At 36.8% G+C, this 24,401-nt stretch overlaps 1 protein-coding gene across 4 annotated transcripts in view; it reads right to left on the bottom strand.

Moving 5' to 3' along the window:
• Positions 1 to 24,401, bottom strand: part of LOC121375781 (tetraspanin-18-like) — a 129,629-nt gene that overhangs the window by 64,055 nt on the left and 41,173 nt on the right. Inside the window, exons 1-2 of one of the 4 annotated variants that reach the window (XM_041503415.1) lie at positions 16,295 to 16,618; positions 14,745 to 14,971 (exon numbers count right to left, since the gene is read on the bottom strand). The exons of 1 other annotated variant lie outside the window; for it this stretch is intronic. In XM_041503415.1, the coding sequence (XP_041359349.1) occupies positions 14,745 to 14,792 (48 nt within the window). In that variant the 5' untranslated portion in view covers positions 14,793 to 14,971; positions 16,295 to 16,618. Of the gene's footprint in view, positions 1 to 1,698; positions 1,965 to 14,744; positions 14,972 to 16,294; positions 16,619 to 24,401 lie in introns of those variants that run through there. 2 more of the 4 variants (XM_041503414.1, XM_041503417.1) reach the window with 2 other exon arrangements.

The raw sequence follows: 24,401 nt of genomic DNA, 5'->3' as shown, positions 1-24,401 counted from the left end.
AGTCAGAATTACTAAATGTTTGACATCCAATAGCCGATTATGGATTAATCAATGTGCTCTAGTGGCGTCATTATACAAAACAAACTATTTACATATAGGGGTTTTCTGGGTGTGTGTGTATTTTTTTATTTCTTCCTTTCTCCCATTTCTCACTCCAGCCAGTGCACCACGACTAGTATATTAAAGACCGTGGTATGTGCTATCCTGTCTGCGGTTTGGTGCATATAAAAGATCCCTTGCTGCTAATCGAAAAGAGTAGCCCATGAAGTGGCGACAGCGGGTTTACTCTCTCAATATATGTATGGTCCTTAATCATATGTTCGACGCCAAATAACCGTAAATAAAATGTGTTGAGTGCGTCTTTAAATAAAACATTTCCTTCCTTCCTTTCTCCTTTTTTCCCTCTGTTTCTTCAACTAACTGGGAAATCTAAAAATAAACCTCCGATACCGAGTTAAGTGTCCACAGACATGGCTGCGCCTCCGAATGTGCCTGGGAATGAAAGATGACTGATTCTCGTCACATCTCGGCGCTGGTCGGGGTCAATGTAAGAACCTGCGCCGATTGCTCGCAACATGCCTTCTGCGTCAAGTTGAGCCTCGGGTGGAAAGGCCACTGCGCAGACTCGGCGTTGTGGGGGACAAGATAGCGTTGAAACTTGAATAGAATTTGCGTACTAGTATTACTACACAGTGGGGACGTGCACAGAAACGTGACGACTTTCAGACCCTCTTGACCGACCTTAGTTGTGTCGTGGTTAACAATACTGTACTGCCATCGACCTTAAGGCTGGTAGGTACAGGGTTCATGTCCCGTTACCAGCTTCCAGTCAGACTGAATTTTGAAGGTTCAAATGGGGAAGTACAATGTCATTATGCTGACTTTCTCTTTCAGTAACCCAAGCATGTGGGAGGGGGAGGGAGGGAAGGGAGGGGAGGGGGAGGGTAGGGAGGGGAGGAAGAAGGTAAGCCCTCTACTCAAAGCAATTTGCTTCTTTTTAAAAAATATATTTTCTGAGAAAGCGTAACTTGAACTACCTAGAAACGTCTTTCACCACTGTCTAGACTTACCCCCTCCCTTCCACCCGCACCCCACAGATTGATGCGTAATGTCGAGCACAGGCACCTGTGATCACCGCCAGCTGCCAGTCAACAGTGAGCCAAAAGTAGCTGAGGTGTGCCCAGGACAGAGTGTTTGATTACTTGTTAGATATTGTTTTCACATAATTTGCTGCCTGGTGAAAATGTACAATGCACCGATAGCTCGGGTTTCATGCATGTCGCAGTTCGGATGAGAGGACATACTAGTAATAAAGCATCAGCAACTCTGATTTGAAGTTGAATCATATAATATGACAACACTTTCAACAGCGGGCCATTTAACATCAAATACAAGAACGGATTCAGGGGCAGTTTGAAAATAGGCTTAATGCTTTTATTACAAGATACTTAAAATGGTTAATTTTAAATAGTAACATATTTCTATCATGTACCCCCACCCCAATGGTGTTGTCAGACTAATACAAACACACATGTGTTAATATATACATTTTGTTCAGAAACTAAACTAATGTGTTACATATGTGTACAATGCTACATAGATAAACAAGGATAATTAAAGATATTTTGAATCTTTAATTGTACATAATGATATAATATCTGTTAAAATGCTGTATATAATAACACAAAGATGTCTTACTATTTTTTCATGGCGGCTGTTTCTCATAGCGGCTATTTCCCGAGTGTGTATTCATGCACGACTCGTTCAGCACTATTATAGTATTATAAACGTGCAATGCTGTAAATCACCTGTTCGTTGCATCATGGTAAGGCTTGGTGGGCTCAACGTCCGGTAAATGTTTGTTCAAGGATTGTCCATTTTCATCAAATAAAAGTAAACATCTGACACGTGCTAACATCCCTCCAAAATTAAAGTACGCCTGTCCTTAACCCTGTTCCTTGGAGAAAAACTCGTCAGAAGAGAGGGAAGTATTATTCTCAGATTACCGGCCTCGGTGGCGTCGTGGTTAAGCCATCGGTCTACAGGCTGGTAGGTACAGGGTTCGGATCCCAGTCGAGGCATGGGATTTTTAATCCAGATACCGACTCCAAACCCTGAGTGAGTGCTTCGCAAGACTCAATGGGTAGGTGTAAACCACTTGCACCGACCAGTGATCCATAATTGGTTCAACAAAGGCCATGGTTTGTGCTATCCTGCCTGTGGGAAGCGCAAATAAAAGATCCCTTGCTGCTAATCGGAAGCGTAGCCCATGAAGTGGCGACAGCGGGTTTCCTGTCCTTAACCATATGTCTGACGCCATATAACCGTAAATAAAATGTGTTGAGTGCGTCGTTAAATAAAACATTTCTTTCTATTCTCAGATTTGTGGGGTTACGAAGAGTAGGAGGCTTGAGCAAACTGTTTGACTTGAAAATGACAGCAGAGTATAATATTAATAATGCTATTGGTCAACGAGTACTAGTACTAGTATTAGTTGTAAAGTTTGTTTTGTTTAACGACACCACTAGAGCACATTGATTTATTAATCATCGGCTATTGGATGTCAAACATTTGGTAATTTTGACATATAGTCTTAGAGAGGAAACCCGCTAAATTTGTTCCATTAGTAGTAACGGATATTTTATATGCACCTATCCACAGACACGATAGCACATACCACGGCCTTTGATATACCAGTAATGGTGCACTGGCTGGAACGAGAAATAGACAAATGGGTCCACTGACGGGGATCGATCCTAAACCGACCGCGCATCAAGCGAGCGCTTTACTGAGTACTAGTATTAGCGATATATTCTTTAATAGTAGCTAACGTTTTATCATTGTGCATTGTGCATGTTTGAATTGAGTATCTAGAATTAAAGATGCAGTCTTGTGACTTGTCTGATCATTTTATACTGTCGCCACGCAAAGTACAAATACAACTGCGGGGGGGGGGGGGGGGGGGGGGGGTTGTTGTTATTATTTTAAAAATAAACTTGTGTTTTTTCGCTATCAACGTATGGTATCATCTGTCATCATACTACAAGCAAGTCTTCGCCGTGTGTTATTGTATTGCTACTAGAACAGTAGATAAAGCGACCCGCGAATAGACTGCTCATGGCGAGCTAATACATTTTAAATGAACTTTATTAACAATTGTATGTAAGGATATCAAAGAAAGGCTAGTAGTGTGAATTGCTGCCACGGCAGGCGTGGCTATCAGAGTTTTCAGATCGCTACATGGATTCAGTCCAACTGAAATCGGATCTTACTGATCACCTTGACTGCAGGGGCGGAACGTAGCCTCGTGGTAAAGCGCTCGCCTGATACGCGGTCGGTATAGGATCGATTCCCGTCGGAGGATCCACTGGGCTATTTCTCGGTCCAGCTAGTGCACCACAAGGGATAGATCAAAGGCATTGACATTTGCTATCCTGTCTGTGGGATAGTGCATATAAACGATACCTTGCTACCAATGGAACAAAATGAAGCGGGTTTCCTCTCTAAGTATAAATGTCAAATTTACCAAATATTTGCCATCCAATAGCCGATGATTAATAAATCAATATGCTCTAGTGGTGTCGTTAAACAAAACAAACTTCAACACTGACTGCAGATACCAGATACCAAGACGAAGTGGCAGTAACATTTGAGACGTGTTCAGGAGGCCAAGCGCTCGCGGACGCTTGCTACACTGGGGGGTTTTCACGCCTGAATGGGACGGAAGTCAGTCAAATTAACCAGCGTTCGCCCTCCTTAACCCTTCTCAATACGGCAATAATCAATATATTTTCCGTGGTGGAGTGTCACTAAATATTCAATTATTCATTGCAACTATTTCAGCCAATTCATTTACAATTGATTTTAAACTGTAAACGTGTTCCAAGTGCAGAAGATAAATGTAGATAAATATATAAACAGAAGTTGACGTTAACGTTAAAGTTTGTTTAACGACACCACAAGAGCACATTGATTTATTAATCATCGGCTATTGCATGTTAAAACATTTGGTAATTTTTGATATGTAGTCTTAGAGAGGAAACCCGCTAATTTTCCTATTAATAGCAAGGGGTCTTTTATATGCACCATCAAACAGACAGGATAGTACACACCACGGCATTTGATATACGAGTCATTGTACATTGGCTGGAATGAGAAATAGCCATAAATATCCGAACCACCTCAGTGGATACGTTCAACTGATTGTTTTTTTTCTCTCGTTCCAACCAGTGCACCACAGCTGGTCAAAGGCCGTGGTATGTGCTTTCCTGTCTGTGTGGAAAATGCATATAAAAGATCCTTGCTGCTTTAGGAACAATGTAGCAGGTTTCCTCTATTGACTACGAGTCAGAATTACCAAATGTTTGACATCCAGTAGCCGATTATTAATATATCAATGTCCTCTAGTGTTGTCGTTAAACAAAACAAACTTTATTTCAAAAATATTTATTCCTGTTTATATTTTAATTATAGTCAGTTACGTCTGTATTATGAAGAAAGCCTTTTAAGTTGGAAAGCGTGTACATAATTCATTTGTTTTTTAAATTTATAAAGTATGGTTCAGTCAGTTATTTTTTGTAGATTATAATCATGCAATGACATGTAGTTTTATTCGAGTGTGTTAGGGGGTCACCTAAATCTGTTTTATTTTCTGAAGACGATTTCTGGCGTCGTAGATGTGAAAAGAAGTGTGCGAAGAAACGTGGAATTTGAGTCTAATTTGTCAGTACGTTTTCTTTGCTATTTAATTTGGATGGCCAACACGATTTTAATAGTAAACAGCAAGAGGAAATACATTTTGGAGAGATAGTGACAGAAGAACAAATGCGACAAATACAACAATAATTTCTGCGAATATGTCATTAATTAGAAACACATGACCTCAAATACCGTGTGCTAATGACATGTCATAATATCACAAACATAAACTAATGACAGTAATACCATGGAATAACCTGCGATGTCCAAACAGAAAGTCAATATTATAAAGGTCATGTATGTTAACGTCACAATGACACAATGGAATAAAAAGCAACAATTAAAGTAGGCCATTAATGTATAAACTCAAGAATACGATCCAATGTGGTTAGGATTTGGTAAAAATGTTATGTTTTACCGTATTCATATAATGACGTGTATATAATCTCGAGTTACAGTTACAATGGTCACACATAACATGGCATGTCATTGAGGTTGGGAGGTTGGGTTAATCCGTGAGATTAACTACAAGCCTAAATCCCTGTTGTAATGAAGCAGGTCATAAGGGTTGGTCCACAAATTGTTAAAGTGGGGAGGGATACACAATTATTGTTAAAGTTCGTTTTGTTTAACGTCACCACTAGAGCACATTGATTTATTAATCATTTGTTATTGGATGGCAAACATGTGGTCATTTTGACACAGACATAGAGGATATCCGCTACATGTTTCCATTAATAGCAAGGGATCTTTTATATGCACCATCCCACAGACAGGATAGCACATACCACAGCCGTTGATATACCAGTCGTGGTGACAAGAGGGATGTCATAATATCGAATTAAGGTCAAAGCACGCTGCCCTTGGTATGTACTCAATCCATGAGCCTGGATTTCTGTTCAGAACAGATGTGTGTGGAAGATCGAGTTTGTCACCCCATTGTACTCGTATTCATTAGGGGAAGAACAAACAAACAAACAATTTGGCACCATCGTCGATTCATTCTGTATTTGTGTATGGATAAATACTTTTGGTTAGCCGCCAAAACAAATTGGCATGCATTCCTTTAGAACTTTATAAATGTTACTGAAATTGGAATTGCTTCCAATTTCTAACTTCAATAAAAAGCAAAATTGTATACTTTTAAAACTGATTTTCAAATTTTGCCAAAAATAATTTTTGCATATTTATAACTATATGACGTGATCTCACTTCACTTTTTAAGTAACTAAAAGACACAGGTGTAATATTTCATAATAGCTAAAGACTCGAGGTTATACATATAATCTTTGACATCGCGAATTAAACCATCGTTACCATGGTTATCTGCTTTACTTCTTCTTAAGTTTGTATTTCATAATACGTCACCTAGTGATCCGAGGTGCGCTGACAGGTAGGTAGGAAATCAGGACGGCAGGCACAGGTCGATTAGGCCCGCGTAATACCCAGAATGCCTCGAGGCCGTGTTTGATCTCTGGGAACTCCCGGGTAACTCGAAGGTCAAAGACAAACAAACCACGGTGTTTGTTGTTTTTCTCTTTAGTTCAGCCCACTCTGTATATTTGTGTTCCTTGATGAGATTTTTAAAAGCATAGTACAAATAAATAAATCGGTTTTTATACCTTCAGCTATTTCGATAAATAAAGTTTGCGAACAAGTATGATTACGTAACAAGACTATACATGTCTGTTTGATTTATATATTATGCGATAAGGTCGTTGTCATCACGTCGTATTACTTTCCCATAAGAGTCAGTCCCCAACGAGGACGTTACCCACAAATCTAGTTCATCAAGATTAACCTCGAATGCATGTGCTTGATGAACTACCCACAAATCCAAACGGGCAGAGTTTTACAGGGCGTGGGGTGTGGGGTGGGTCGCTTCTGATGAATATCCAACAGAAATATTTTATAATATGCCGCGGCAGGATTTGGGTATTATTTTAAGACCGTTCCAACTGATAGATTAAAGACTGTGGTATGTGTTCTCTTGTTTGGGGAAAGTCCGTATAATATATTAGTTTCTGTTATTTGGTACAAGAATCTTAATTTACTTTAGTGACGACTGTTTTCTCAGTATCTAGGTCAACTGTTGCAATAACGACGCTAGATACTAAACAGACGTACGGTGGTGTTTCTAGGAACCCGACATCACATAGGAAAAAAAGGTCGATCCTAATTTGTTTTCAGTGTAGCCTATTATTTTTTCCCGATTATTTTACTACTATATAGGTGAAATGAGTGAAAATGGAGTAAAAAGAACTTTTTTTTAAAAAAGCCGATTGACCCTACCTAAGTTTTTTCTGCACGTTCCCAGAAAAACTTCTCTTTTTTTTTTTGGAGGGGGGGGGGGGGGGGGGGGGGGGCTAGAGGTGTGTAAATCGTTCCTTGAATCTTAAAAAGGTTCACTAGGTGGGATCGATCCTGTAACCTTTACTAAGTACCGTTATCTCTGTTTAAAATCATGATGCATTGTGGGTGAATGCAATGAAAGAGTTGCACTTTATGGCCATGCCAGACCCGAGTGCAATAAGTCTCGCACACTATTTCTTTATCACTAACGAGTGTAATGAAGACAGTTTTGTAATAAAAAGATGCAACAGAGCGCTGTTACGAAGACGCGTTTCTCTGCAACATAACAGTCCCATAATAATAGCTTTAAACTACGCAGCAGTCTTCTTTTCCAACAGGATATGAAAGATGAATACTACATTTAAAAAAATTCATTTCCCTATTAATATAATAAAATATAAATTTTACATTTTTAAAATATGTATTTATGTGCATTAAAAGTATTCTCCATATTTCAAACTAAAGATGAAGTCTAGAACTGAAGTGTTATTGCACTGTATTTCTTTATTAGAGGAACGCAGTGCAATATTACACGATATTTCTCTAGTTAAAGTGACAGATGCTAAATATTAGCTTTTGCATATTGATTCACAAGTCTTGAAGAGAAGAGTAAAAAACCAAAAACCAAAAACACTGAAATGCATGCACTGAAGAGGTTTTGCACCACATTTCCCTACTAATGCAAAACAGTTGGTGCATCCACAAAAAAGTATATTCCATAGAAGCATACACAAAAAAATGACACAAAAATTGAACGAAGCGCAGTATATCAAAGCTGAATTCAAAGAATGTCTTTAGCGATTCCCTCCCCGCCCATAAGGCCGCATCCCCCATGCAGGACTCAAAGTATCAAACAACATTAGCATGGCTTCTTATAAATCTTACACTACAATATCGCCATCATAAATCAGTATAAACGCATTTATAATAATGATGAATTGGATGTCGTGTCGGACCTAGCTCATTGCAGTGGAATTCGGTAGAATGGTGGAAGCGCGCGGGTCATTTCCCAAATGCCTAATCATTTGATGTAAGTGCGTGTAATTTGTGGCTCGAGTCCCCAGGTCAGAGTTTTACAGAGGGGGATCGCTTCTGATGAATTTCCAACAGAAATCGATGGAGACGTTAAACAAAATTAAAGGTGTCGTTTTTCCTGCACGCTACCTCGTAAAACGTTTTGGTGTATTCCTCCAAGTTCGTGCTACTGTCGAAAATCAATCCCTCAGAGGAAAATGGACACAGTTTCAAAACCAATGTGTAACTTTCGGGAGATTGCGTGTGCGAGACAATTAACCGGAGCAGATATTGAGTAACTGGGAGAAAGTGCGAGAGAGGTAGAAAAAAGAAGAAGTTGTTTTCTAGTTGCCAGCAATTGCAACAAAATTGAACAAAACGTTAAAGAAACTGTTGCAAATGTTGCCAAACCTTTTTTTTTTTTTTTTTTTTTTTTTTTTTTTTTTGTGCATGTCAAAAATGTTATAGCAAGGGAAAAAACTTCATTTTCCTATTTTAAAAAATCGTATATGTTTTACTTTTACTTCTTTTTTTTTTGGCATGTCAAAAATGTTATAGCAAGGGAAAAAACTTCATTTTTTCTATTTTAAAAAATCGTATATGTTTTACTTTTACTTTCTTTTTAAAAAGAAGACAACACTGTCACTGAGGTAAGATTCAGGGGATGGGTATGAGTTATAGATGTAATGGGGACCAGGAAACGTGCGAAAATGTGATCATATTTGAACTTTACCTAAACTTTAACCTGACTTTACGCAAATGATGCCCCGGTCATACGGCCGAGCGAAACACGATTTTCTATTGACTCGCATTACTATCGGGGCTTGATTACATTGGTGGGTAATTGTGGGGGTTTTTCAATAGTCAGCACCCACAAAATTGAATTTTATTTAAGGCAACTATACCTAGGAAGAAACATGCGGTAGACAGAAACGGCTTAAATCAATAATTAAACAAGGCGCTTCTCAATAAGATCCACCGTTACTCTTTCACTAGGTGTAGTCTGTAGCAGTAGGGAGTTTCTTCACTCCCTTCCCTCCTCTCTCTCTCTCTCTCTCTCTCTCTCTCTCTCTCTCTCTCTCTCTCTCTCTCTCTCTCTCTCTCTCTCTCTCTCACACACTTTCTCTTTCTCTCTCTTGCTCTCTCTCTCACCCTCTCGCTTGCTCTCTCCCTCTCCCCCTCCCTCTCTTTCTCTTGCTCTCTCTCTTTCTGTCTCTCTCTCACCCTTGCTGTCTCTCTGTCTCTCTGTCTCTCTCTCTCTCTTTCTCTCTCTCTCAAACAAACATAGTTTTATAACCGTAGTTTAATACGTATTAACCTGTTGTTAAATAAATATGCTTGTAGTACTAGTATCTCTGTTGTACATTCGCAATAAATACAATTATGAAATACATATAGTAAAGTTTAACGTACGGAGGTCCAGTTAAAAACGCAAGTATGAAAAAGGGAACACTCCCACCCCTTCGCAAATCATGGATACAGGCCTGGAATTGGCGTATTTAATTGGCTATATGAACAGAACACTAATGAGAAGAACATTTGTCGTGTATAGATTAAACGTCACTACAATGACAGTCCTAACGAAGCAAGGGAGAAAATAATTCTGAGACAGTGATCGACTACAGGCTAAAGTATAATGTTCCTAATCCGTTGTCAAGGCATTAGATATTTGTGTTGATCATTAAAGAAACGTGTTAGAATCTAGAGATTACGTGGGTGGGGGTTGGGGAGTGCGCCATGGAAAGAAAGAAAGAAAGAAATGTTTTATTTAACGACGCACTCAACACATTTTATTTACGGTTATATGGCGTCAGACATATGGTTAAGGACCACACAGATTTTGAGAGGAAACCCGCTGTCGCCACTACATGGGCTACTCTTCCGATTGGCAGCAAGGGATCTTTTATTTGCGCTTCCCACAGGCAGGATAGCACAAACCATGGCCTTTGTTGAACCAGTTATGGATCACTGGTCGGTGCAAGTGGTTTACACCTACCCATTGAGCCTTGCGGAGCACTCACTCAGGGTTTGGAGTCAGTATCTGGATTAAAAATCCCATGCCTCGACTGGGATCCGAACCCAGTACCTACCAGCCTGTAGACCGATGGCCTGCCACGACGCCACCGAGGCCGGTGTGCGCCATGGAAGTCATAATCATGTTGTTTTTTATGCGCCAAAGTAATATTTTTGATAAATCTGTATAATAAGAAAATTCCATATTGTTTTGTTAATGACACCACTAGAGCTCACTGATTAATTAACTATGAGCTATTGAAGAAGGAGTAGGACATTGACGTCGAAAGATCACAGCAACAGAGGGGAAGGGGTGGGGGAGAGTTATAAATATTCCTTTGATTTCAAGGGGGAAAAGCATCCGACGCTATAAAGAAGAAGAAAGATGGGAACATGGATGAAATAACTTTATTAACATTATCAGAAAGCACGAAAGAAGAAATGCGTCGATTTGTTGTTTAAAAAATAATAATATTCTGGTTGTGTGAATCTAATTCTATAGTTATACTTTCAGTTCATTTTAATTCAACACTCAATATATCGGATATTAGCATATCATTTGCAAACATACTTAAATTCAAAGTTAAATTAATATAATAACTGACTTATACTGCCTTATACCAAAAACCGTTTAGAACATCCACTATAACAACTACGTTACAATTACCTAGTACTGTTGACTAAATTCTTAATACATTTTACACACATATGGTCTAATGGATTATTTCTGTGCGAGAAGCAAAATATATTTGCAATATGTTTTGCGTGTCTCTTTCATCCAATTAGATCGATTCACACAACGCGATTTTCTATTGTTGTGCTAAACATATTGTGTTACAACATGTTACATAGCAGCAAGGCACTAACGTTGATAGTACAGTCGAAATTGTATTAAAGGACACTATGTATACTCGATGGGGAAAGTTCCTGTGCTCTTCTCAAACCAAGTTCAAAGTTTGTAAACAGGCCTAGTTGAAATTTGACAAAGATAATTATATCAACGATATGTTGTTGATGTCATCATCATCTTTGTCAACTTTCACAATTATTGAGCAAATCGTCTCGTAATGTTTACGAATGACCAAAAAAAATATTTTGACAACATTTCGTTTTTCCTTCATTACTGTTAAAACATATACCAGTAACTTGCGCAGTGTGTTCACAGAATGTGTTTCCGTGAGTATATAATAAGTAACTATTATAATGGGCGCTTCTGATTGGTTGCTTCTGCATACAAGTACATGTATTTACACTTGTACACCACAGCCGTATTTACCAAGGAAGGAGGACGTTGCCCCAATCCCCCCCCCCCACCCCCGCACAAATTATGAAAGAAAAATGTCCTTTTTTAATTTGGAATTTCCATTTTTGTATAGCTAAAAAGGACCCTATGTTATATTGCTCTGATTCCTTTTTGCGCACCCCCCCCCCCCCCCCCCTCATTTTAGGCAAGATATAAACCTGGACATAAAAACCACGTACTCATATTAAAGCCAGTTTCTTGTGGTACTATAAGTGTCCGTAATAGGAAGGTTTCACTGTACGTAGGGGCTGCGCAAAATGATGACTTGTCGTGACGTTAGGTAAATATCACCACGTGAATGGAAACCCATTTACAAGTTTCCGGGTTACGTAATCCACAGCATCGAATGGTGCGTAATCGAAACAACAGGCAGCCGGTGTTCTATTTGTAAACGTTATTGTTCTCCAATAACACGTGCGAACCACTGACCTAGAAGGAAAATCGGACACGACGGTGGGACCATTTAAACAACATCATATTGAAAGATCGTACCTAGCTTAAAATAACTGGAGGGAGAATGGTTCCAAAAAAAAACATTTTAAAATTGGGCACATTAATAATGTAAGGTTTTCATCAGTTAGACAAAAAAAAAAAAAAAGCATTTGTAAGTAAAAAGGGCATGTTTTCGTAATTTCTGGAGTGGCACCTCTGCTAGGTACGACCATGAATAGACAGACAAACAGTCAGACGCAAAGACAGTTAATTTATTTACATGCACATCACATATATTCAAAATAAAACAATCATAAAAGTGCAAAGCTATTCCTTGTTGAATTATGAAAGACAGTATACATGAAATTAAAATTACAAATAGATGTATGTATGGTAGAGTAACCTACAGGTTTTAAAAGATAAACTTTTCAGACGAATCACCATAAAACAATATTGTTGTCTGTGTATTTATCTTATAAAATGATTAATTCCTTTCAATATGTATATTTAATTTATGTGCCCGATGAAATTTTTGTTGGCCCTTTTTTTTTTCCTTTTTTTTTTTCAGACGATCCTGTTTCATCATACATGATGCTTAGACTTTAGAGTTAAATTAAAATGTATTGTCGGTGGTCGCGCATCAATTAAGTATATGGGTGGTAGGTATTCTGGGCCTAAGCTGGATTAAATAAATAAATAAATAAAGTTGTTATTATTACGAGGATTGCTTTTTTAAATGAGCGATTTGTCTAACAAAAGGAATAGTTTTTAGTGACGACTCAGCACATTTTAAAACTACGTCTATTGGGTGTTTAACATGCGGTTATTGCAACACTTGCTTGATAGACCGAGAAGAAACCCGCTGTTGGGATACCACGGCATTAAAGTTGATATGCCAATCGTGAGAGATGGATTGGTGAATTTCTACGACCACATTCTGGCAAAGGATCTACCATCGAGTTACACCCACCCCAATTTAAAACAATAAATGTAAAGATTCACTACACACGTTAACTGTCGAGTAAATATTTTCATATACTCACCAGTTGTGACACCAAATAGCCGATGTGTATTTTTGTGCTTGGGTGTCCTTAAACATTCATTCATTCATTCTGACGAATGTACATGTATTATAAAATGTATTCAGCAGTTTTTAATATATATATTGTTTTGCTACTCGGCAGCTGAAAGCTTGTACCAGCCCCATACAACAGTCCAAAAACGTTCAGGTTTACGTTTCAGTAAATTACAAATTGTAAACATTAAGACGTTAAATATTAGTATATGATATCACTTCCCCTAAGCAAATATTATCAAACACATATAGCAGTTACAGTAGGGAACAATACAAAAGCACTGCACAATTATTAGATATTGCTTTTTCATGTAATCCCGTGAATTTCGAAAATTTTACACGTAACTTCAATATTTTAAATTTATCTCTGAGTGATGTAATAATCTGTTATCTGATATCGGAAAATATTGTCCCTCGAGGACTCTAGAAAGAACTCAAGAGCTGTTTGCTCTGGGAACTAGTTTATGGTTTCTAGGCAACACACTCTAACAATCGGCGTGTGTGCATGGCAACATGTGATTTTTCACAAACCTCATATTCATAAACAGAATTCGCATTACACACGATTTTCATTTTGAAAATAACTGCAGTTAAACCACATAAATGTCAACAGCGGTATAAATATTGTTGAACTATAAACTAATGTATACATAATCAGTACTGACACCTGACATTAAACTCACAAGATATATTATTACTGGGGAAAACATTCTTGTTGACAAAATCGTATCAAAAGGAATTAATTTGTTTAAATTACCAATGAACTAAAATACCAGATAAACAGTTTATGTACAGGGTATCGTGGTATAAATATTAATTAGTTAAATAGTTTATACATGATCACTACTGACATTCAACCTAGCAGATATACTACTATTACTACGCAGTTGAAAGGACAAAAATACTATTACAGGGGTCACACTGGGGGGGGGGGGGGGGAAATAGTTTTAGCCAACTTTCAGTTATGTGGAGTACTTCATTGAAAAGTGGCTAATTAAAACAATATTTTATTATCTAAATGCTAAGTGTTGTAGCCACTTTGTACAGAAATTAGCAATTGGCTAATTTGGCAATGGACAGAGTGGGTCCAGCTACTGTTGTTAAAATCGTATGAAAAGGAATGGAATTCAAAACATTTACTCAAGTTCAAATTCAAGTTCTTTATTGCGTTAAGCTTTACAGCTTAATGGCCTAAAAACAGTATTGAACATATAAATTAAGATATGCATGTATATACAGTAGTGCAGTGCAATGGTGGAGAGTGACTTAAACATGAACACAGATATTGTTAAGCTATAATTAAAATCGCATGTAGTATAGTATAGCAATATGGTAATATAATATAATTTAAAATAAAGGTACAGTATTATTAACTACTATTGATAATAAAAGGGGCATATGAACTAAAACGCCAGATAAGCAGTTTAAATGTTTCTGATCTCACAGAAGATAAACTCATTTTAAACTGTATGACTCAGTACTTTAACTATACCACTAGCAGGACTCGACACTAGGAATGGCATACATAAACAAGAACTCCTTTGGAAGTGAATAATAAATATACGACAATAATGACACAAACAAAACCATAAACAACAATTAAATTGTTTTTGTCTACACAGTATTTAATATTCAAAACATTAGTCCCATCCTTCCAAACAGTCTGTTCCGTCTTTCTCTTTCATACTATAAAACGTTTATCTATTCATCGTACACTACCCGGAAGAAAAGTTATAAATTGTTATAAAGGTATATGACGTTCGATGTGTCGTGTCGTATTTGAAGATGACTTGAAATACAATATGTGCAAAACGTCGTGGTGACCTACAGTTTTCAGTTACAGTCTATTTAACATACCTTTTTGCCTAACAGAGGCTTGCTTCTCTTATTGTCTCTTTCCGTCATCGTTTTAGTAAACTCCTTTTACTCCTTTTTTATAATCGAACTCCCAGCACGCCGGTCATACGGGCATCGTCTTCTGTCGTGAAGATATGCTTTCAACGTTCCCACCTAGGAACAAGTGTCACGTTTACAATCGGTAGACAGTCAGTGTCATCGTGGTCTTCTCTATAGGGAATGGCTGGCTAATAAACAACTTTTAATTAATAAAGGAGGGTACCGAATGAAAGGCTTAATTAACGTAATATTAGTTAGCTTAATTCAAACAGATTTATTTATTTATAAAATCAATGAATGACGTAATTTGTCATAAGACTTGAGTTTGTAGTTTCATTCTAAGCTCACTGAAAAGAATTTTGAACAATATTATTTTTAAGAAGTAGTAATTATTCATTATTATGCGGGGTCACTGTTCCTTGTCAAAAGAAATTTTGTGAATTTGTAGCATTTAAACTACAGCGGATTATCTATTCACGTGTAATATATCTGGGTTATAGTATTAAACTGATATAGTATACACCTATTAAAAATATTTACATATCGATAAATATGAGTATATTCAAGTTTTTCTTTGACTCATTTATTTAAAATTTTATTTTGCAACTGAAAAACAAAAAATTGTCACGTTCGTAAATAATGTAGGATAAAAATCAAAATTGAGCTACTACAGATATTATAAGTTAAATTTATTAAATGTACAAATATTTATATTCTAAGTAAAAAAAAAAATTATATTTTAAGTTTAATAATTTAAAAACGTTCAAATGTCTACTATGATTGGCTAAAACATGTTACAATGGCCACAAGTTCAGGACAATCTCTTTGAGGTTTTGAATAGTATATTGTCTTAAAATCAATCTGTGAATTTTCACTTTTATTTTCTATCAATTTAATATTTAATATTGTTCTGACGAAAACGTTTGGGCACCGTGACCACCGGCCTCCCCCAACCCCCGACTCCCGACAGCTGTGCATTGAGAATCACTGTTGCGTGTCGCGTAACAAAACCTCATGTGACGATCATGTGTCAGATGACAACACTAACAATCCTATACATACAAACGCTGTGTTGAAAGATCGTTTAAATTTAAATGGAATACACACTTCGTTACGTCTTCACAGCGTATTTACTTAAGAAAAAACGCGTATCTGAAGATAAACAAATCCGCCATTTTGAATTACTTTACAGGTAAAAAAAGATAAAACGGTGGAAGTTTACCTGAGTAGTTTGTAACAATATTTGCATTGCAAAATCCTAACCTAGACAATAAAGACCTACAATGACATTCATTATTTTATAACAAGCATACTGGTCCTAATAATGCATTTATTCCGCGTTCGTTTAGACTCATTGACAACATGTTTTAGCGCTGCGATCGATACCACAGGTAAATCGACAGCGCGGGACACACACTGTTCAGACGAAGCTATTCTCAGGTACATACACTTTGAACCAAGAAATGCTGGCTTACAGATTACTTCGATACAGAAAAATAACAAACACTTACCGTAAGTTATTGGTTATGAAACAGGCTTTTCACATTTTCAAAGCCATATATCGTCCGGTGTGTATGTAAACAGCACACGGAGACCCGAGTAGGAGTTTGCTGCTTTCGAGGTCCAATTCACCTGGACGCGTTAAAACCGCACAGGCAACTACACAACATGGCGAGTCGCTAGATACGCTCTAAGGGTCACAGTGTGACAGGTCCCAATGTCAACATTAATGGCCGCGGAGACTCCATACACCAGTTGACAAGCCTTCACGCGTATTGGTACTTTAAGAAAAAAAAGTATAAAAAATAACCCGACCTCGCTATTTCCGCGTTGTACACACCAACGGAGCGAGATTTTTGCTCTCTGTTGGAGAAAATGGGAATTTCAGAACGGAGGCAAATGGTATATGCGCGCGTAAAATGATCTTAACAAGACCGAGCCAAGCGAATCGATATGGAAAGAAAGGAGACATAGAAAGTGTGGGGAGCACTTTGACAATAGGTAATTAAAGCTGTTAAATTCCCACGCAAGGGCAATGAAAGACTTGAATCACATTTTTTTCAGCACCAGTTGATATAGGACGGGAAAGACGAGGTCAACATTGCGATGCTTTTAAAGATATTTATTTGCGGAATTGTGGAAAAAAAGAGAGAAAAGAATTGATCGGGCATGTGATCACGAACGTTAGTCTGACCGAAATAGTCATGGGTGGACAGACAGAGTGAAGTAGGGGAACCATTCATCCTGAGGAATTGTAGTATTTATTAGTGTTCTTTTTAATAAAAAAGAACGTTCTTAAATGAAAAACAAATTATTGCTGAGAATGATAAATGGTTAATATTTTAGGATTAAAGTTCATTATCACTAAATAATGTGCACAGTATAAGTACGTATAATTATACATCCGATTGTATTTTCATATTGTTTTGTTTTTTGTTTTCTTTTAATTTTCATAATGAATGTAATATCCTTTTTAAAAATGTTTTTTTTTAAAAATATTTATTTCATATTTTGAAAAAAACCTCACACATATTTTAATCATTTATTTTAGAATGATCTAAAATTAACACAATACACGTACCTCATGTAACATGTATATTCATAGATGTTATAGTTCCAATCCTACCATCGTCAACTGAACATATTTTACTGAAACAAAATATTCCAATTCTGTTACTTTTATACAAAACACAAACACACACACACACACACACACACACACACACACACACAGAGAGAGAGAGAGAGAGAGAGAGAGAGGAGAGAGAGAGAGAGAGAGAGAGAGAGAGACACACACGCATACAGACATACATATATATATATATATATACACACACACACACACACAGAGAGAGAGAGAGAGAGAGAGAGAGAGAGAGAGAGAGAGAGAGAGAGAGAGAGAGAGAGAGAGAGAGAGAGAGAGAGAGAGAGAGAGAGAGAGAGAGAGAGAGAGAGAAAACTACGTTTAATAAACCCAAGTGATTTCACTATCAACGAATATCGACAATTTCCGTGACGCAAAACACACGTCTCGTCGCCATTTTGAACACGAGGTACACCTGGAACAAGTCGGACATGCCTTAGGGCGTCATTATGGTGAACACTCAATTTGTACGTGGCTATGGTAACACACAACAGATAGTGACATTTGACGAATGGTGTGTCACAAGATGAAAATAAAACTGGATGGTTTGTTCTAAAAGTTGAAATATTAATAATAATAATATTGTTGATACTGTAGCTTTAACAAGACTACAAAGTTTGTACAGAAAATGTATGCATCGTGCTGGTAATTCAGTATGGTTTGAGTTGTTGCTCATTTTAATGCGATCTGTTTAATGCGATCTCCACAGATTAAATAATAAAATAAAATTGAAAGAAATATAATTATATAAACAATCATTTCCTACCGGGATTGCTCGATTGATAGTTATGTATTTAAAAACGTAATGTAAAACAATAATTAAAACGATGGGTTTTTTCATTTTTGTTTTTTTTTGATGTTTTGGGTTTTTAAAATGGAAATAGAAGACAAATATGTAGATTTCAATTACCTGAAATTTACAACGATATTTACGTAATTGTTGTACGAGTTATTTCCCTTTGTCATTCAATTTTGTTAATATTTCTTCGATTTTAGAAAACTGGCAGTTATATGCATGTATATACAGTGATTCATGAGTGCATGTCATCATAGCTACATGTATTCTAATGAGCTCTGTCCTGTGCTAGTTTAGATTTAGTAAACTAGTCTGAGTGGCAGTCCTCTTGACAGTGCAGGAAGGGTGTGTTGATCAGTAAAGGGTATCTTCTGGAGTGGCTGTCCTCGTGTAGACAAGGCACTGGATAGAGATTCATGGAGTCAATCAATATTTTATCAAATGCCCACTGAACTGTGCATTGTGCAGAGATACGTTCTTGTTCGTGAATAACGGTTTTGTCGTTCAGATGTATATAATATATATAGAATAGGATTGTATTCACACAATCTAATTAAAATTAGCTGCACTGGTTAATTACTATTACCTGTGGATCTAACAGGACCCCGTTGGAGCTCATGTCCAGTTGACCTTTCAAAACCAATCAAAACCTTACTTGCAAAATCATGCCAGTGATTTGAAAAGAATTTGAAAACATTCGGGATTATGCCGAGGGTATACGAAATGATTCGGGTGAATTACGAAGTATGCCGGAAACTAATTTCAATATAAAATTTTATATAAAATTCGTTTCAAGACCGAAAAAAACACCGTGATGGTATAGACATAAAATCTGTTTATACTAGTATACAATCCATAGCTTATTACTGCACTTTTCCCCGTTTTTTAATGTTGAAATAGACCAACAAGTTCGCCTATTGCATAAATAGTCTCGCCCGATATTTTTAGAATGTGTATGCTCCCGAATAATGCTATAAGAGGCGAAGTGTAATTGGTCGATATTAAAATATTATTTATAGATGAAATGTCACCTGGACATGGGAGTCCACGCAATGCTGTTAGATCTACTGGTAGACCAGTAGAGCTAATTTTAATCAGATTGGTATTTACATATAATTTTTCTTTTCATTTTCATTTTTTATTTATTTTTTTATTTCAGGTTTTTTATTTTATTTTTTAGTTGTATGCGTGTGTGTGTGGGGGGGGGGGGTATTTTTTTTTTAGGGGGGGTCACGATGGACATAAACATTAAAAACGTAATACACAAACTGACTGGTCACATGATATTTAACTTACCAAGTCCTGTCCGAATATAATTATGTACAATAATGTTTTACTGGAGGATATACTATTGTTTTGTACTCATTGTAGAATCACCGAGATATAACCGTTTTCACGAAACCATCACAAACCCCCTGTATAGAAAATGAGATGTCACAGCTTGGCGTATAATCTCTACGTACACGTGTGATAAACGGTATTTACCGCACGACTTATTTTTAGTCTCATCACATGTATTAATTAATAAATGCAAAAACGGGCAATACTTGTAAGCAGGCATTTAGATCACATCGTTGTGCCTGTGAAGGAGTATAATATCGCTATTCCCTGGAAAATTAACCAATGTTCCAGTAGAATGCAAGCATTAGTGAATCGATACAAAAACGACCATCAGGCAAATTCCCAATCAGTCGGTAAAGCGTATTTTCTTATAAAACCATTCCCTCACTTTTTGAAAAACTAATTTACCGGAAAACATAACAGATTTGTATGCATTATCAAGGTAGTTCTCCGGCAGTTTTGAAACAGGAATGTTTCATATACACTTTTTAATATTTATAAAGACTAAGTGATATTATAATTTTAATACAAGGAAATGTGAAATGTTGCACTAGGAAAGGCAGGACTTAAGTTGTTGGATTTTCGTTGCCAATAAGTTTTACGAGATGTTAAAATTGTATTCGAATTTATTATAGACTTAACTGTGATATTTATATGTTTTGCACAGCTCTTTACACTGTGTTTTTAATTTAATTGAAATTTTATATTGATGTTTATCATCCATTCAATCAAATAGTTACCGTTGTTTGACACCAAATAGCCGATAACTTCTTTGTACTGGGGTATCGTTAAACAATCATTCATTCATTCATTCATTCATTCATTCATTTATTCAATCTATCAGTCATTCTTTCGTTCGTTCATTGCCAATAACGTATCTCCCTATTACTCTTGGCTATTGGTAATTTGACATACAGTCTTAGATAGGAAACCCGCTACATATTTCTATTAGTGGCAAGGAATCTTTTACATGTATCATCCCACAGACTGGATAGCACATACCACGGTTTTTGACATACCAGTAATGATGCACTGGGTGGAACGTGATATAGCCCCATGGACCCACCGACGGGGATCGATCCTAGACCGACCTCGCATCAAGCATTGCGCTTTGCCACTGGGCTACGTCTCCCCCCCCCCCCCCCCCCCACACACACCTCCACCTGTCTGAAGCAGATCGTCTGCCAATGTGTAGCCACAAAACCAAAATCTGTGTCTGCTGTTGACGTGTTACAGATTATAAGAAAATCGGGCTTAAATAATACAATGCAACAAATTCGTGTTAATGGCGTCACTAGATTAACTTACTTTGTACAAATATCTGTCAAGGACTGATAATCTAAACATTAGTTAGCTATTAACGACTGTAATGAAAACGTTAAAAACAAGTTTTCATAACAGACCCATTGACAGCAAAACATTATTTACCGAGTTAATAATGGTAAATATCAAATGGGTTTGTGACATGGATATTACGGGTAAGTTATAGAATAGATACACACATAGTATGCAACTATTAACTGAAGAAAAAACTTTAGTGGCTTCCAAACAAATTACAATACATCTGTTTAGTTATTGCTAGCACTGGTGTATATGTACGTGTATTTACATTATGTGACTGTACGTTTACGTGTATGTTTACATGTGCGTGTACGTGCCCCTACCCCTCCCTTAGATCCGCCATTGTAGACAAGATGACATAAGCATCACAAATTTTACACCTAATAGCCAACGATTAAATATTGTGCTGAGGTGTCGTTAAACACACATCTGATAATTATTAGCTGAATCTTTAAAAAAAAAAACCTATGTTTATCTACTGCTGTGTTGTTGATTTTTCATAATTACATGTGTATTTAAAAAAAAAAAAAAAAGCTCTACAAATGTTCCTGTCTGATTCGTGACATTTCGCTGATCTCCGACTAAGTCCATGGTTGCGTGTGTCAACAGCTGATCAGCTCTGCAGACAGAAAAAAATCAATAAGTTTTTAAGATTCGATCAGTCTTTATCTGGTTCCTGGCTCTGCTGCCAGCCAGTCCGTGGATTCCCGGGTCGTTGTCTCGTGTTACGCACAATTACTCACTAATCGTAACATTATCGTCCGCATTTCACGCGTTCAGCTACCCGCATGCTCCGGTTTGACTTTTTTGATGCCTTAAAAAACGGAAATGGTAAAAGGATTCTTCCCTGATTGGCTAGTTCATGGAGCTGATGTGGTTCAACACGAATGGAGTTTTGTTGAATTTCCACAACTGAATATTTCCACTTTTTTTAATTTGTAGCTTCATATTTCATGAAATTGGTGTCATTTAACATGAATGAATGAATGAATGAATGAATGTTTAACGACACCCCAGCACGAAAAATACATCCGGCTATTGAGTGTCAAACTATGGTAAAGGCAAAACATGAAGCATATAAAGGGACATTCCTGAGTTTGCTGCATTGTAAGATGTTTCCGACTAATAAAATATTTCTACGATTAAACTTACATATTAAATATATTTTCTTGTTTAGAATATCAGTGTCTGTATATTCAGTGTGTTTCTGGTTGTCTTAATATTTGTAAGAAGCCCAAACTGGATATCGTCTTCAAATAATTTCGTACGTACGAAAAAATTATATTTTAGGAAATATTAGAACGATCATTAACATGTTTAATATGCAGCCACAAATATTTTATGCAGAAAAATATATTTGATATGTAATTACAATCGATAAAAAAGTATCTGTTAGTCGATAACATCTTTAAAATTGCAGCAAAGTCAGGAATGTCCCTTTAACAGGATTAATAATATGATTGCATCATACTAAGTTAAATTGTTTTTAAATGTTTTCTCTTTCTTTAACATTTAATGTTGTCCCAAATAAACAAGACATGTATCATCTTCTAGAGATTAGACGAATAACCAGTCAGTGATTCATGGAACAGTCATAACCTTGTCAAAACTTCCATTGGACTCTGCCATGTGCAAAGATACGAGTTTGGATAAGTTTATGATTTTGTAGTTCATATTTACACTGAAAGGCATCATATTTGACACCTAGAAACGGTATTTACCAGTTATTCATTAAACGTCTAGTGAATACAGGAGAAACGTAACTTATTTAGTAGCTCCTTATTTTAATGAACCAAATTTATTAAAGAAAATGTATTTTAAAATATGCTACCAGAACTGTTTTTACCTCGTCTCATTTAAGAATCAACTGAACTTGTCTCCTTTTCGCTAGATTGATCATTCTCCGTATATCCAGTGTGTGTGTGTGGGGGGGGGGGGGGGGGGGCGTCGAGCGGATCTAGCTCAATCTGTAGAGCTCTCGCCTGGGGTGTTGGGTCGAAGGATCGAATCCCCCCTGTGGACCCATTATCGGGGGGGGGGGGGGTTCCGTCTCAACTAGTGTACCATATTCAAGAACCGTGGTATGTGATGTCATGTCTATGGGAAACTGCCTATAAAAGATCCTTTGCTGCTAATGGAAAAATGTAGCGGGTTTTCTCAAAGACTACGAGTCTTGCCAAATGTTTGACATCCAATAGCCGATGGTTAATAGTGTTCTAGTGGTATCATTAAACAAAAAACAACATCTTTAAACCGTATATGCAAAGACGGGAATCGAACCCAGTACTTCCGACACTTACCACAACATCACACCCCACACTCACTAATTTTATGGACAGACAACACGAACCAGACTGAACAAGGTGAGGAAGTCAGCGTACATTAACGGCTAAATCTAATAAATTTGCAAGTTAATGGCCACGATTTGGCCAATCAATACGTAAAGTGATTTAAAACGGGATTAGCAGTCATTTGGCGGTCGAATGAGCTATTGTCACTAACAATTCGCGTCTGTAATACACACACAGCATGTTCTGTCGTGCATCAGGTGGTGATTTATGATGGTCTCTTCGGAGAATTTGTCCCATGTAGATTCAAAGCAGCCCGGTACCGGCTCCAACCCAGAGCGAGTTCTTAAGGCCTCAGTGGGTAGGTGGGTAGGTGTAAGACCACTACACCCTCTTCTATCTCTCACTAACCACTAACCAACTAACAACTAACCCACTGTCTTGGACAGACAGCCCAGATAACTGAGGTGTGTGCCCATGACAGCGTGCTTGAACCTTAATTGGACATAAGCACGAAGTTAAGTTGAAATGAAAATGTAGATTTAGTTGCGAAGACAATGGGCTGTTTACGATCTTGTTGTAAATCCAGTCCATTTGAGTTCAGACAGTGCGGGAATTAAAGGGATTATCTTGAATTTGTAGCCATGTTAAAGGGACATTCCTGAGTTTGCTGCATTGTAAGATGTTTCCGACTAATAAAATATTTCTGTGATTAAACTTACAGTGTCTGTATATTCAATGTGTTTCTTGTCGTTTTAATATTTGTAAGAAGCCTAAATTGGATTTTGTCTTCAAATAATTTCGTACGTACGAAAAAATAATATTTTACGAAATAAAATGAAATTTAACCTAGTACAAATGATATTAGAACGATCAAAAACACGTTTAATATACAGCCACTAATATTGTATGCAGAAAAAAATATATTTGATATGTAATTACAGTCGTTAAAAAGTCTTTGGTAGTCGATTTGTAGCAAACTCAGGAATGTCCCTTCAAAAGGCTTTTCGTAAATAAAATATTAAATTTTTTATTTATTAAGATTACAATTTCGGACTTAGAATATATATATATATATATATATATATATATATATATATATATATATATATTTATAACCAATGCATTTCTGGACATCGTAATGTTTTGTAGTATCTCAATATCGATTTTTGTCTAAAATAATTTTTCTTACGGTGTGAATCTATTAT

Source organism: Gigantopelta aegis, chromosome 6, assembly GCF_016097555.1.
Source record: "Gigantopelta aegis isolate Gae_Host chromosome 6, Gae_host_genome, whole genome shotgun sequence".
Taxonomy (NCBI): Eukaryota; Metazoa; Mollusca; class Gastropoda; order Neomphalida; family Peltospiridae; genus Gigantopelta; species Gigantopelta aegis.
The sequence above is the reverse complement of the archived record's forward strand: the minus strand, read 5'-3'. Positions and strand labels throughout refer to the sequence as shown.